This window comes from Echinops telfairi, unplaced genomic scaffold (genome assembly GCF_000313985.2).
Source record: "Echinops telfairi isolate 266 unplaced genomic scaffold, ASM31398v2 ScPeMD7_18;HRSCAF=68, whole genome shotgun sequence".
Taxonomy (NCBI): Eukaryota; Metazoa; Chordata; class Mammalia; order Afrosoricida; family Tenrecidae; genus Echinops; species Echinops telfairi.
Genome location: NW_022103915.1, coordinates 48,050,535 through 48,063,700, shown reverse-complemented (window position 1 = coordinate 48,063,700; position 13,166 = coordinate 48,050,535). Strand labels below are relative to the sequence as shown.

The 13,166-nt window shown below is 40.6% G+C and overlaps 1 protein-coding gene and 1 pseudogene across 1 annotated transcript in view; one reads left to right on the top strand and one right to left on the bottom strand.

The window, feature by feature from the left end:
• Positions 1 to 13,166, top strand: part of ACTR10 (actin related protein 10) — a 36,971-nt gene that overhangs the window by 21,700 nt on the left and 2,105 nt on the right. Inside the window, 2 exon segments of the mRNA XM_030885002.2 lie at positions 10,824 to 10,949; positions 12,541 to 12,742. Of these exon segments, the coding sequence (XP_030740862.1) occupies positions 10,824 to 10,949; positions 12,541 to 12,742 (328 nt within the window).
• Positions 11,424 to 11,564, bottom strand: LOC115868951 (annotated as a pseudogene).

The window sequence follows — 13,166 nt, the reverse complement described above, 5'->3', positions numbered from 1 at the left end:
ATCTCCACCTCCCCCTCTTCCATACCCCCCCACCCAAACCATCGGTCCCGTTGCTGTCTCCTTGGGATTGCTTATCCTGCCTATCTTATATAGATAGACAGCAAAAGAAAAAGAAAGAAAAAAACCTGTTTCCTGACCCAGAGTAGGTGAGTATCTCTCTGTTAAATAGCAAGCAGGTTTTACCTCGAAATCTTTGATCCACGTTGAATTTTTCCTTGTGTATGAGATGAGGTGTAAGAGTCTTGTTTCATTCTTCTCCAGGTTGATATCCAGTTTTTCCAGCTCTATTTGTTAAAAGGGGCATCTGCTTCCCGTTTGATAATTTTTTGGCTTTTATCAAAGATCAGTAGTCTATATGCTACTGTGTGTATTTCTGGTTTTCTGTTCTTATCTATTGGTCTGAGTCTCTATCATTATACCAGTACCATGCTGTGTGACAACTGTGGCAGTGTGATAAGTTTTAGTCAGGTAATGTAAGCCTGCCCACTTTCTTCTTCTTGGGGAACCTGCCAATTCTGGGCTTCTTCCCTTTCTATAAGAAGTTGGTAGTCAGTTTTTCTTTGAAAAATTATGCAGGTATTAGTATGGTGATTGCATTGAACCCAGATAGTGCCTTACATAGGATGGACATCTGTACAATATTGAGTCTACTGAACCATGAGCATGGACTCTTTTTCCATTTGTGAAAGTCCCTTTTGGTTTCTTGTAATAATTTTCTCTAGTTTTCTTCATACAGATATTTTGGGTTGTTTTTTTTTTGTCAGGTATATCCCTAGATATTTCCATTTATGCTTGGCTATTGTGAAGGGTCATACTTCTTAATCTCGTTTGCTGTAATCCTATCAGTTGTATATAGCAATCCAATTTACTTCTGCTTGCTGATCTTGCATACTGACACTCTACCATACTCCTCTTCCAGCACACCTGTTGTGGAGCATTGGGGTTCTCAGTAGATCCGCAAGTAACAATAGTTTCACTTCTTCTTTCACCAAGCGTATTCCTTTGATATCCTTCCAATGCTGAATAAAAGTGGGGACAAGAGGCATCCTTGTCTGGGTCCCTTTGCAGTGAGAATGTTTTTGTCTTTTCTCCATTGATTGCAACACTGGCTGTTGGATTTTCATATATAGCTTTAATTATATTGAAGTAATTTCCTTCCAGTCCTATCTTCTTGAGAGTCTTAATTAGAAATGGGTGTTGAATGTTGTCAAATGCTTCTTCTGCGTTTACTGATATTATCATGTGGTTCTTTCTTGTCCTTTTTCTTCTCAGTGGGATGGATAATGTTGATAGATTTTCTAAGGTTGAGTCATCCCTGTGTGTCTGGCATGAATCCCACTTTGTCATGACGAATTATTCTTTTCATATACTTTTGTATTCTATTGGCCAACATTTGGTTAAGGATTTTTACATCTATATTCATTAGAGATATTGGCCTGTAGTTTTCTATTTTTGTTGGGTCCTTGCCCAGTTTTGGTATCAGTGTTATATTAACGTACAGAGTATGTTTGGGAGCTTACCGTCCTTTTCTGTGTTCTGTACTACACAAGAGTTTGTGTAGCGTTGGTGTCAGCTCTTTCCTGAATGCTTGGTAGAATGCTCCGTGAAGCCATCTGGGCCGTGGCTTTTTTCAGTTGGTATTTCCTTAATAACCTTATCTATATCTTCTTTTGCTATGGGTCTGTCCAAGTTCTTGATATATATAGGAGGTAATCTTGGGAGGGTTTGTTTTTCTAGGTAGTTGTCCATATTTTCCAGGTTGTTGTATTTATTCCTTGGAGTACAGTCCTTTGTAGTACTGTGTAATTAGTCTTTTAATTTAATTAGGGTCCAGTGTAATTTCCCCTGCTTCATCCCTCAACCTGGATATTGAAATGTACTCCTTCCTTTCTTTTGTTAGGTTTGCCAACAGTTTGTTGATTCTGTTAATCCTTTTGAATAACCAGCTTTTTACTGAGTTTATTTTCTCCATTTTTCCCCCCCATTTATCTCAGCCTTGATTTTTATAATTTCTTTTCTCTTCATATTAGAATGATTATTCTTTTGACTCTTCCAACTGCTGGAGGTTTTGTGATGGGTATCCACCATAAGTCTCTCTTCCTTCATCATATATGCATTTATTGCTATCAAGCACCCTCTGAAAACTGTCTTTGCTGTATCCCATAGATTTTTGTACGTTGTATTCTCACTCTCAATGGTTTCTAGAAACTTCTTAATTTTGTCTCTAATTTGGGCCAATACGCACTCCTTTTGAAGAAGTAAGTTATTCATTTTCCAAGTATTTGCCCTTGTTCTCTTGATCTTTCTTTTGTTGATATCCAGCTTTATGGCATAGTGGTCAGAGAAAGGAGTCTGAGTGACCTCCATATGTTTGAATTTGCTCATACTTGACCTTTGTCCCAGCATGTGGTCTATTTTAAAATACCTGCCATGTGCACTTGAAAAGAATGTAAATTTTTTTTTGCAGTTGTGTGGAGCACTATGAATATGTTTATCAAGTTGAGATATCTAATTGTAGAATTTAGTTCTGTAGCCTCCTTGTTGAACTTCATTCCCGCTGATCTATCTTTTGCAGTATTGAGAAATCTTTCTTTCTCAGACTTTACTGTATTGAAGTCTCCTACTGTGATTGTCAGTCCTGCGATTTCTTTTTTCATCTTTTGAAAGATTTGATTAATGTATTTCTCAAGTCTCTTGTTTGGCGCATGTATGTTTATTATGCTCTCTGGGTCTTGGTCTGCTGATCTCTTAAACATTTTATAATGTCGATACTTTTCTCTTATTATGTCATCCTCCTTGAAATCAATTTTGTCAGAGATTAGAATTGCAAGTCCTGCTTTTTTTAGATTGCCATTAGATTGATACACTTCCCCAAAACCTTTGATACTCAACCTGTTTTTGTCTCTGAGCTTGAGATGTGTCTCTTGCAGACAACAGATTGCTGGGTTTTGTTTTCTAATCCAGTCTGCTAGCCTCTGCCTTTTGATGGAAGAATTCAGACCATTGACATTCAGAGTTACTACATCCATCTGTGGATTCTTTGCTGTCATCTGGTACCTTTTATATCAACATTTTCCTCCCTCCCTCCTGAGCAATGTGTTAGGGGTGTGTGTGTGTTCATTATACTATGCAGTGGTCTCATGTTTGTGCTTGCTGGATGTTGGTCTTTTGACCAAAGTGAGTTGAAGAGTAATTTTTGTAGTGCTGAGTTTTGGGTTGTTTTTTTTTTAATCTAAATTTTTCCTGATATGGGAAAACCCTTATCTCTCCGTCTATTTTGATGTAGAGTTTAGCAGAATAGAGGATTTTAAGGTTACCATTATTCTCCTTCAACTTTTGGAAGCTGCTACTCCATTCTTTCCTTTTCTGTGTGGTTTCTGCTGATAACTCTGAGCATATTTTTAATCTGATTTCCCCTGTAGGTAACTGCATTTTTTTCTCCATCTGCTCTTAAGATATTCTCCTTTTCCTCAAAGTTGGATAATTTCACTCTATGCTTTGCTGTATTCTTCTTGGTGTTCAGTCTAATTGGTGTCCTCTCTGCCTCCTGGGTGATTGTCTGATTCTCCATTAAACTGGGAAAGTTTTCTTCCAGGGATTCCCCCATTATCTTGGCTGTTGATTTTTTTGGGTTAAATTTTGCTCTGGTATCCCAATTATACGAATATTGTTTTTCTTCACAGCATCGCTTTTGTTCTCTGGTTTTCTGTAGCTTCTTTGATTATCTTCTTAGATAATCACGTTTCACGTTTGTTGAATTCTGCGTGGCTAGCTTTGAGGTCACTGATAACAATTCTACACCTCTTCCAGCCTGGTGGTAAGGTCTTTCACCATTTGCTTTGCTTCTGCTGTGTTTTCCCTTAACTCTTGTATTTCCCTTTGGTATGTATACTCTATCCTCCCTATTTTTTCATCTTTTTCTGTATTTATTCCCTCATATTCTGTGTGACTCTGAGAAGCATACTGAAGTTTACTTTGTGTTTTGTTTCTTTGCTTTCTTGTAGTGGCTGTTGCTGTGGGTTGTTGCCTGTGTGGTGTTTTGGTGGATCCTAGTGCCATTATCCTGGGAGTCCAGGAGCCCTGTGTTTTTATTTCCCAGAGGCTAGTAGGAATGATTCTAAGGACTACCTAGAGCTAGCTGCACTGCGGGTTTGAGCTGCGCCTCTATCTCAGTTGGGTTGACTCTCTCCCTAGACATCTAGAGCTATCAGAAGGGTGAAATGGGTGGCTTTCTCAGGCATGGTGATTGGGGCGATTGAGGGCAGCAAGGGTGGTGCTTGACAGGCTGATTGTGCAAAGTGTGGGCCAGTGCTCATGGGCTGTAGGGGGGGGCGGGGGGGAGCTAGTCAAGGGACCTTTGAAAAGACCAGTTGCAGGCTCCAATCACTAGCAGCAGTGCCAGGTCTGTTGCAAGCAGCAAGGGTGGCTCTAGGGATGCCAATCACGTGCAGGTGGGCCCACATTCACGGGCCGCAAGGGGTAGGCTGTGGCTCAGAGGACCTGGGCAGAGGGATATGGGGGTATGTCTTAAGTTGGTAGAGAATAGGTATTGTTGAGGTGAAGAAAGTAGGTTCTAGAGGTTGTGTTGCTGACATGAGGGAACAGGTTCCTCAGGTTATTGTGGTTGGGTTAAAGGAAGATAGCGTGAATCCACGAGGGTCTCTTGTTCACCCTGTGTGTTATGTAGGGACAGTGTTTGGTGGTGTGGTCTTTTACTGCTTTGTGGTCTTGTAGGGTATCATAGAGGGGGTAAGATTTAAGTTAGGGGGATGATTTGGTGTTTGGTATGGCTGCAAGAGCTGTATTGTGATTGATTGAGTTAAGTACGGTATATACTCAAGTATAAGTGGACCTGAATATCAGCCAAGGCACCTAATTTCACCACAAAAACTGGATTAAAAATGTGCTGAGAAACTAGGCTTATATGCAAGTATGTGTGGTATCTGGAGAGAATGTACCTCTGATGAATAAGGTCAGAAGGGATTGGGATGGTGGAGGTGGCCAAGTGAGGATGGGGGAATGGGATCTGTTCCTGTTGCCTACCTAAGTAGTCTAGCAGGGTGGGTTATAGCAATGTCTTACTCAGCAGCTGTTGTCTTATGTGGATAGCTTGTTTTGCTGACTTAATATTGTGTGGTCTTTGAACAGTCTTTCAGGAGTCTTTGTCAAGCCCAACCTGGTAAAACCTGTCTTGGGCCAAGGCCCTGGACTTTAAGCTCCTGGTGAATTTTCCTGATTTGTTATGTTAAAGCTTTGTTGATGAACCAGGTGTGTGGTGGCTAGATTCAAAGTTACAAAAAAATCACAGCCTCAGAATGTTTTTCAAGGCTTGTTTGTGTTTTTTTTAAGGGACTTGCAGGGTGTCCTGGTGTTAGCGCTATGCCATCTGCCCCCCACAACCAGGGGATTAGATTATCCAAATGGGCTTGGGACTCACTGAGTCTGAGTTACCCCAGCTGCCTTGCTGGCTCGCTCTTCGGCTCTGTAGGCTGTGCTCCAGAAATGTTCAATCCACTGTGGGTAGAAGTGCAGGGGCTGTCTTGACTATAGTAAATAAATGTTTAATTATCCTTTGTTACCCATGCTGGTTGCCCATGTGCGGAGCTGGGGCAAAGGGGTGAACAGGTGGCTGATGTGGTCGTTCTGCCCCTGGGTGGGGAGGGTAGGTGCAAAGCCTGTGAATGCATGAGCAGAGAGGGGAGTGCCGCAGTGAGCTCTTATGGCTAGGTTTCAGAGGCTCTCCATAGGCCTGGTATTATGAACCCCCTTAGACAGCAGTCTGGGGGAATTACAGCACATTGGCGGTCTCGGATCTTGGGTGTAGGAAGGGGTAGCGGAAGCAGTCCCATAGGACCTGGAGTGGGATATGGAAAGCCAGAGAGTAGGTACAGTGAACTTAAAGCAACACAGCAAGCCCTTGTATTGCTCCATGGGCAAAAATCTTATATGGAGGTCTGAAACACAAACCATAGGACACTGGGATCCTGTGTTGAGCACCTGGCCCCCCAATATTCTCCCCCTTACCTCTTAATTTTCTGATCTAACAGCGGGACACCGGGTGGGTGATTCTATCTGGAGGCTATCTTGAGACTCTTTGCTGTAAATCTTTATAGGGGCAAAGAAGTTCATCTTTCTCCAATGGAATGGAGGTTCAAACTGCTAACTTTGTGGGTAACGGCCCAGTGTGCAGCCTGCTATGCCACTAGGGAGGTCTCTTCATCTTTACTTGGAGATTAATGTAAATTAATTAATGTAAAGGTGAACCGAAACACAATACATCTTTGGGCTAGCTTTTTGTTACCATTTAATGTTATGTGAATTTTATCTCAGTTTGAAAAGAATGCACTAATCACCTTCACTGCTGTGCATGCAGTTTTTAAATCTTTACAAAGACAAGGAGCTTTTCTAAATAAGAACTATGTGCACCTATCCTGACACACTGTGCAGAAGGAACTTGTACATGGATGAAGAGGCACTTGTAATCAATTGACATTTCACCTCTTTTAAAATGAGAAAAGCACCATACTTGAGTTTTTCCCATAGCACTGTCCTCGTTAGCTGTTCATCATCACCACCGTTTCTGCAGCATTTCTCCTGAGCAGGAAACAATGTTCCACAGACACGCTCTTCTTTCAAACCTGCCACCCCCAAAACGAGGTATGAATGAAACTTCTTTTACAAGAAAATTCACTGTGACCAGAGAGAACCTTCCCAGGCAACACTACTGGGTGCACCAATGCAGAGCGAGTTGCTCCATACTTGCCTAGCAGGAAAAATGTGTGCTACGAAAGCTCCGCTCTGCCCAGCACAATTCCATTTTGTGGGGGTGGGAGGTGGGGAAGGGGTACTTCCTCATATACATGTGAAAGTTCGACATTGAATAAGGAAACCTGAAGAATTGGTGATTTTAAATTGTGCTAGTGAAGGATATTGAAAGTACCATGGGCTGCTAAAAAGCCAAACCAATCTGTCTTGGAAGAAGTATGGCCCAAATGCTCATAAGAGGCAAGGATGCTGAGACTTGGTCACATGTTCTTTGAACATGTTGTCAGAAAAGACCAGAGCCTGGATGAGGACATCAGGCTTGGTAAAGTAGAAGAGAGGACGAGAGGCAAACCCTAGACTAGATGGATTGACAACAGTAGCTGCAACAATGAGCTTAAGCATGGGAACTGTTGTGAGAATGGTACAGGACCAGTCAGTGTTTTGTTCTGTTGTGTATAGGATTGCTGTGGGTCAGAACTAACATGATATACATGACAGCAGCATCCAACATACTTACAAATAAATACAGCTCTCTCTTGTTACCCCCCAGGCTCTGTCTGTATACAGATGTATAAGATGGCATATTAGGGGATCAAACAAGCAAGAATATAGCTTGGTGATTATTTAAGTTACTGTTTAAATTTCCCTCCTTGTTAAGTGGAACCCAGAATAAAACAGAAAAGACGAGGCTTTTGCTCACCTAGAAATTTGTAGCCTCAGAAGCCCAAAGGGTTAGTTTTTCTCTGTCCTGGAAAGTCTCTGAACTGGAATCAACTTGATGACAGTGAGCCTGAAAATAAAATACGTGTAAAAAAAACCCTAACACACATGTAAGGAAATTCAATTAATAGAGAGTTTTTCGGTATTAAATAGTGAGAAATATGTGAGCATCCCTGGTGCTGTAGTGGTTGGTTATGCATTGGATTAGCCATTTGAAACCACCAGGTGCCCCACAGGATAAGGAAGAGTCTAGTCCCATAAAGAGATCCATCTCGGAAACCCATGGGACAGTTCTATCCTGTCCTGTAGGATCACGATGAGTGAAAATCATCCGTGGTAGTGAGAGTCAGTGAAGGAAAGACACCATGAATAAAGAAAGGAAAAGCCATTATTACATTTCATTCCTGACCTTATGGATTTACTTTTAAGAGTTTTTTTTCCTACGGAAAAAATGTATTGCAGTGAATCTAATTAGATACAGTTAGGACAGGTAATTAGGGCTTTCTGTCTGGCTTTTTTTTTTTTCCCCTCTTTTTTAACATTTTATTAGGGGCTCATACAACTGTTATCCCAATCCATACACACATCAGTTGTGTAAAGTGCATTTGTACATCGTTTCTCAAAACATTTTCTCTCCACTTAAACCCCCGACACCGGTCCTCATTTTTCCCCTCCCTCCCCGCGCCCCCCTCCCGCATGATAGTTTATAAATGGGTATTTTGTCATATCTTGCCCTGTCCGACGTCTCCCCTCATCCACCTCTCGGCTGTCTGTCCCCCAGGGAGGAGGTCACACATAGTTCTATGCAATCGGTTCCCCCTTTCCTACCCATTCTCCCCTTACCCTCTCTGTTTCGCCACTCACACCACTGGTCCTATAGGGCTCATCCGTCCTGGATTCCCTGTACTTTCAGTTCCCATCTGTACCAGTGTACCTCCTCTGGTCTAGCCAGACTTGCAAGATAGAATTCGAGTCATGGTAGTGGGAGCGGGGAGGAAACCTTTAGGAACTAGAGGAAAGTTGTATTTCTCATCATTGTTACATCGCACCCTGACTGACTCATCTCCTCCCCGAGACCCCTCTGTAAGGGGATCTCCAGTGGCCTACTAATGGGCTTTGGATCTCCACTCCGCACTCCCCCCATCATTCACTATGGTAAGATTTTTTGTTCTGATGATGCCTTACACCTGATCCCTTCGACACCTCGTGGTTGCATAGGCTGGTGTGCTTCTTCCATGTGGGCTTTGTTGCTTCTGAGCTCGAAGGCCGCTTGATTACCTTCAAGCCTTTAAGACCCCAGGCGCTATACTTTTTGATAGCCGGGCACCATCAGCTTTCTTCACCACATTTGCTTATGCACCCATTTGTCTTCAGTGATCTGTTCGACACCCCGTGATCACACAGGTTGATATGTTGTTCCATGTGGGCTTTGTTGCTTCTTCTGTCTGTTTTTAAGGCAGGAAGTCATTCAAAGTGAAGAAGTTAAAAATGGCATACCAAACACTTTAACTTAACTTATAAACATGTATTTTTTGCCAGTTTTTTTCCAAATTGCTTCCTTTGATGATGAGGTTCTGAATTTGAGGATTAGTCTACAGGGTTCTGAAGTATACATGAATAAACCAGCAATTCATGATTTTGTTATGATTTTATTTTTTAGTATGGTTAGAACTTATCAGTCTTTGTATAGAATCTTTTTAGAGGTTTTGTTTCCAGACTTTTAAAGTTGTCTCACTTATACTAAGAAGATTTTTAAAATAATTTAGCCTTTCTAAAGAATTCAACTTAATGAAGGACAAACAACCAGTTTTCCACATAAAATCTCATTGGTTGAATAGTGATTATTTAGTATGTAATTTCAATTCAACTCAATGGGCATTACAATTTGGAAGGGTGTGAAAGAAAGGCAACTCTCCATAAGCATGTAGCTGACTCACCTCGCGGGAATGGAATGTGCAGATGGAGCAGCAGGGTCTGACTAGCCGTCAGTGGTCAGCTTACTGCAGGCCTGCCTGCTTTCCTGATGAAATTGAGAGCTAGCAAGTACACTGATCTCATAAACAGAATTTTTCCATTTATGTAAAAATATTTTATATAACTACAAAACAGTTTGTATAGTCTGATCCAAATTTTATAAACTATAGTGTACATATGAGCAAAAAGGTCATGAAAAATCCATTATCTTTTATTTCATTTTTCCATGAATATTTTGAAACCCCCTCATATTCACATGTACAGTGACTTTTATATTAATGAGAATTCTGTTTGGCTATGAGTCACACAAACCTAAAAATAATGGCTTCAACAAGATAGAAATTTGTGTATCATTCAAAAGACGTTCAGAAATAGATAGTCCAGATGTGGTCCAATAGCTTCATTAGGAACCAAAACTCCTTCCATCCTTCCAATGCCACTCAGGAACATCACCCTGGCCGGTTCTTTGGTGTCCTGACTGCCTGCTGGAGTGGCAGCCATCCTGTTTTATGTTTGAAGGAAGAACCTGACAAAGGGAAGAGAAACATTCTCCCTCAACCTTTTTAAGGAGACTGTCTAGAAGTCCCACAGGCCACTTCCGCCACTCTCTACGTGTCTGCTACTTAGTCACGTGGCTGCCTCTAGCCAAAAAGGAGGCTGGTAAATTTAGACGTGCTGTAATTATTAAGCAGTGTGACCAATTTTAAAATGACTATTCTTTCCTTTGTTATTTTAAAATAATATTAAATTCACAGTTGCCATGATTGTACAGTGAGGTCCTGTGTGCGCTCCAGCGAGTTTCCCCCAATGATTACATTTTATAGTTTTAATATAATGTGAAAACCAGGGCATTGCCATTGATATAAAGAACATATATCCTTATGTGTAATTTTACCATGGGTATATTTGTGTGATCACTACCACAGTCTAGATACAGAACTATTATGTCACTACAAACATGCTAACCAAAAGTGGGCATCTTTTAATTGGAGAAAGAACAGGGGAATTGAAAATGCATATTTAATAGGCAATAGCAATCTTTGTAATACATTACTAGTAGAAACAAAAGAAATGGTGTTTTGATATTTTTCTTAAATCAAACTGATAGGCGTTTGGAGTCTTACTAACTTTTATAGAATGCCTTTTCTTTGTTACGTGTCTCGGAGAGGTATATTTAGATGGCCCCTAACAACAGCAAGTCATTATGGAGTGCCTCCTGTGGACCAGGCACTGTTTTATTAACTCACATCAACCTTTGTATGGTTGATACTATTAGTCTCCTTACTTTACAGATGAGAACACCTTGTGTTTTAAGAATTATTCTACATTAACACAGTATTGGTATTAAAATAGTATGTCACTAGAATTCCTGATATATTCCTTTATTATGTGTTGTTTCCACTTTCAGGGATTCAGTTGTGGAAATTCTTTTTGAACAAGATAATGAGGAGAAGTCAGTTGCCACTTTAATACTGGATTCACTTATGGAGGTATTTACTTTGGGGGGAAACATTACGACTGTTGCCCTTTAAAGAGAAAATGGGGGAAAAAAGTAAATGTTTTTGTATTTTTTTCTTTAGCTCTTACCAAAAACGTGATGCCATTGAGTCGATGCCAATTCATAGTGCTCCTATAGGACAAGGTAGAGCTGCCCCTCTGAGTTTCAAAAAACAACCCTTTCCTATAAGAGACAGTTTATATAAAGGATAAACTGTACATTAAGAAAGCATCCCAAGCCCATAAGTCTATTAGTCCATATGTCTGATACAATCAATAGTGTCCTCTTCAGACTCATGAAACACATGCAATGATGCCGAATGCAGGACGATCTCAGGCCAGTGGGTGGGAAGTGTGGATCCAGTGGTAGTGTAAGCATCTCAGTGTTGGCAGGGTCTCCACGTGCCTTCTCCAGTCCCTAGGGGTCTGGTTGCATCAGGGTCACAGACTACTATTTTTTTTTTTTACAGGGGAGAGTGTGAGCACAGTCCCCCACTACCACAAATTAGGCAGTCGAGTTTCCCACATTTGGGGTCAGCACTGCTCTTTGCCAGCAGTGGAAAACCCTGTCTTTCTCTGAGTGGTGGTTTGTCTGCTGCCTTCAGTTACTGCAGCATATGGCTCCGTGCCTCCCAGTTAACGAGGAGATCATTTTGAACTAAAACATGGTACTGGAGACATTTTAAGACAGTGAGTCCATGAGCATATATATTATTTTCCTCTCAAGACAGTGGTACCCACATTTTAATTTGTACCCACTGTGGCTTGTGGTTCTATCAAATGCCATTTGCATGGCATACTATTTTAAATTTCACAGAAAACTCATTAACATTGAGACATTTTCAACTCAGGGCGACTCCATTTGTGTCAGAGTAAAACTGTTTCATAGGGTTTTTAAGAGGCTGATTTTTTGCAAGCACCTCTAGGTGGACTTGAAATACCTATCTTTGGGTTACTAAAAAGTGCCTAACCATCTGCGTTACCCTGAGCCTCTACACTTCAAGGAATAGGTACTAATTTGAGTCTTGTTTATTGACTACAGAATCACAAGTGCCTTAGAACAGGAACTTTTATCAACAATAATAAAAATATCAGTGAAAGAGCTCATCTCAAATTCTTAGAACAGATGTGCCAATATAATTTTACTAAGTGTTATCTTCTGACTCTATAATTGGCTCTGAATTTGTAGTACTATAATGATAAATAACACTTAGAAAAATCATGTTTACATACACTTTCCCTACTAAGAAGGAAAAGTAACTTCTTGTGTTTTTACTCAGCTCAGTCATTGTACCCTGAAGAGAGAATACTCACAGGTTACCCTTTGTCCTGTGGGATGTACACGTCTGCACTGTTAGATTGTTGAGCACTGTACAGATCTCTGAAGTTCTGTGTCAGGGGTGGGTAAGGTTAGGGTGGCTGCATTGACTGCATGAAACGCTCCTTAGTTCAGGAAAGCTGGCGGAGGCCCTTCTTGCATCTTCACCCATCCCTCGGTGATACATAGATCTCGTTTCTAAAGTACAGTCGGGCAGTATTTGTAAATGAAGCCATAAATTCTTTTTTCTTCCTTTTTAATGACAGTGCCCAATCGATACCAGAAAGCAGCTAGCAGAGAACTTGGTCATCATTGGTGGCACCTCTATGTTGCCAGGATTTCTCCACAGGTTGCTTGCAGAAATAAGATATTTGGTAGAAAGACCAAAGTATAAAAAAGCACTTGGCACCAAGACATTTCGAATTCATACTCCACTGGCAAAGGCTAATTGTGTGGCCTGGTTGGGAGGTAAGGTTTAGTTTGAAAATATAATGGTTATATAGTAAATCATTGATAACGACATTACTAATCAATATGTTACAATAGACAATGCAGTGTTCAAAATTACCCACTTAATAAACTACCAGGATTATTACTGAATAATTTTCTTTGAACATTGAGTTTTCCTTGAATTACACGAGGGATCATCAAAAAGTTCATGGAAAAGTGTCATTATCTTTTAATTCCATTTTCACCAATTTCTTGAGCTCCTCTTGTTAATATATTAAAGTTATATGCTTTTTACACTTGGCATTTGCACCAAGTATACTTTTACTTTTCAGTAAAAGCCTTCATCCTTCGGAGAAGTGAGTGCTATGGATTTATTCTAATGATGCTCATTGTTCAAAACACTTAATTGAAAAAAACCAACAATTATTTAATTCCAATTTGT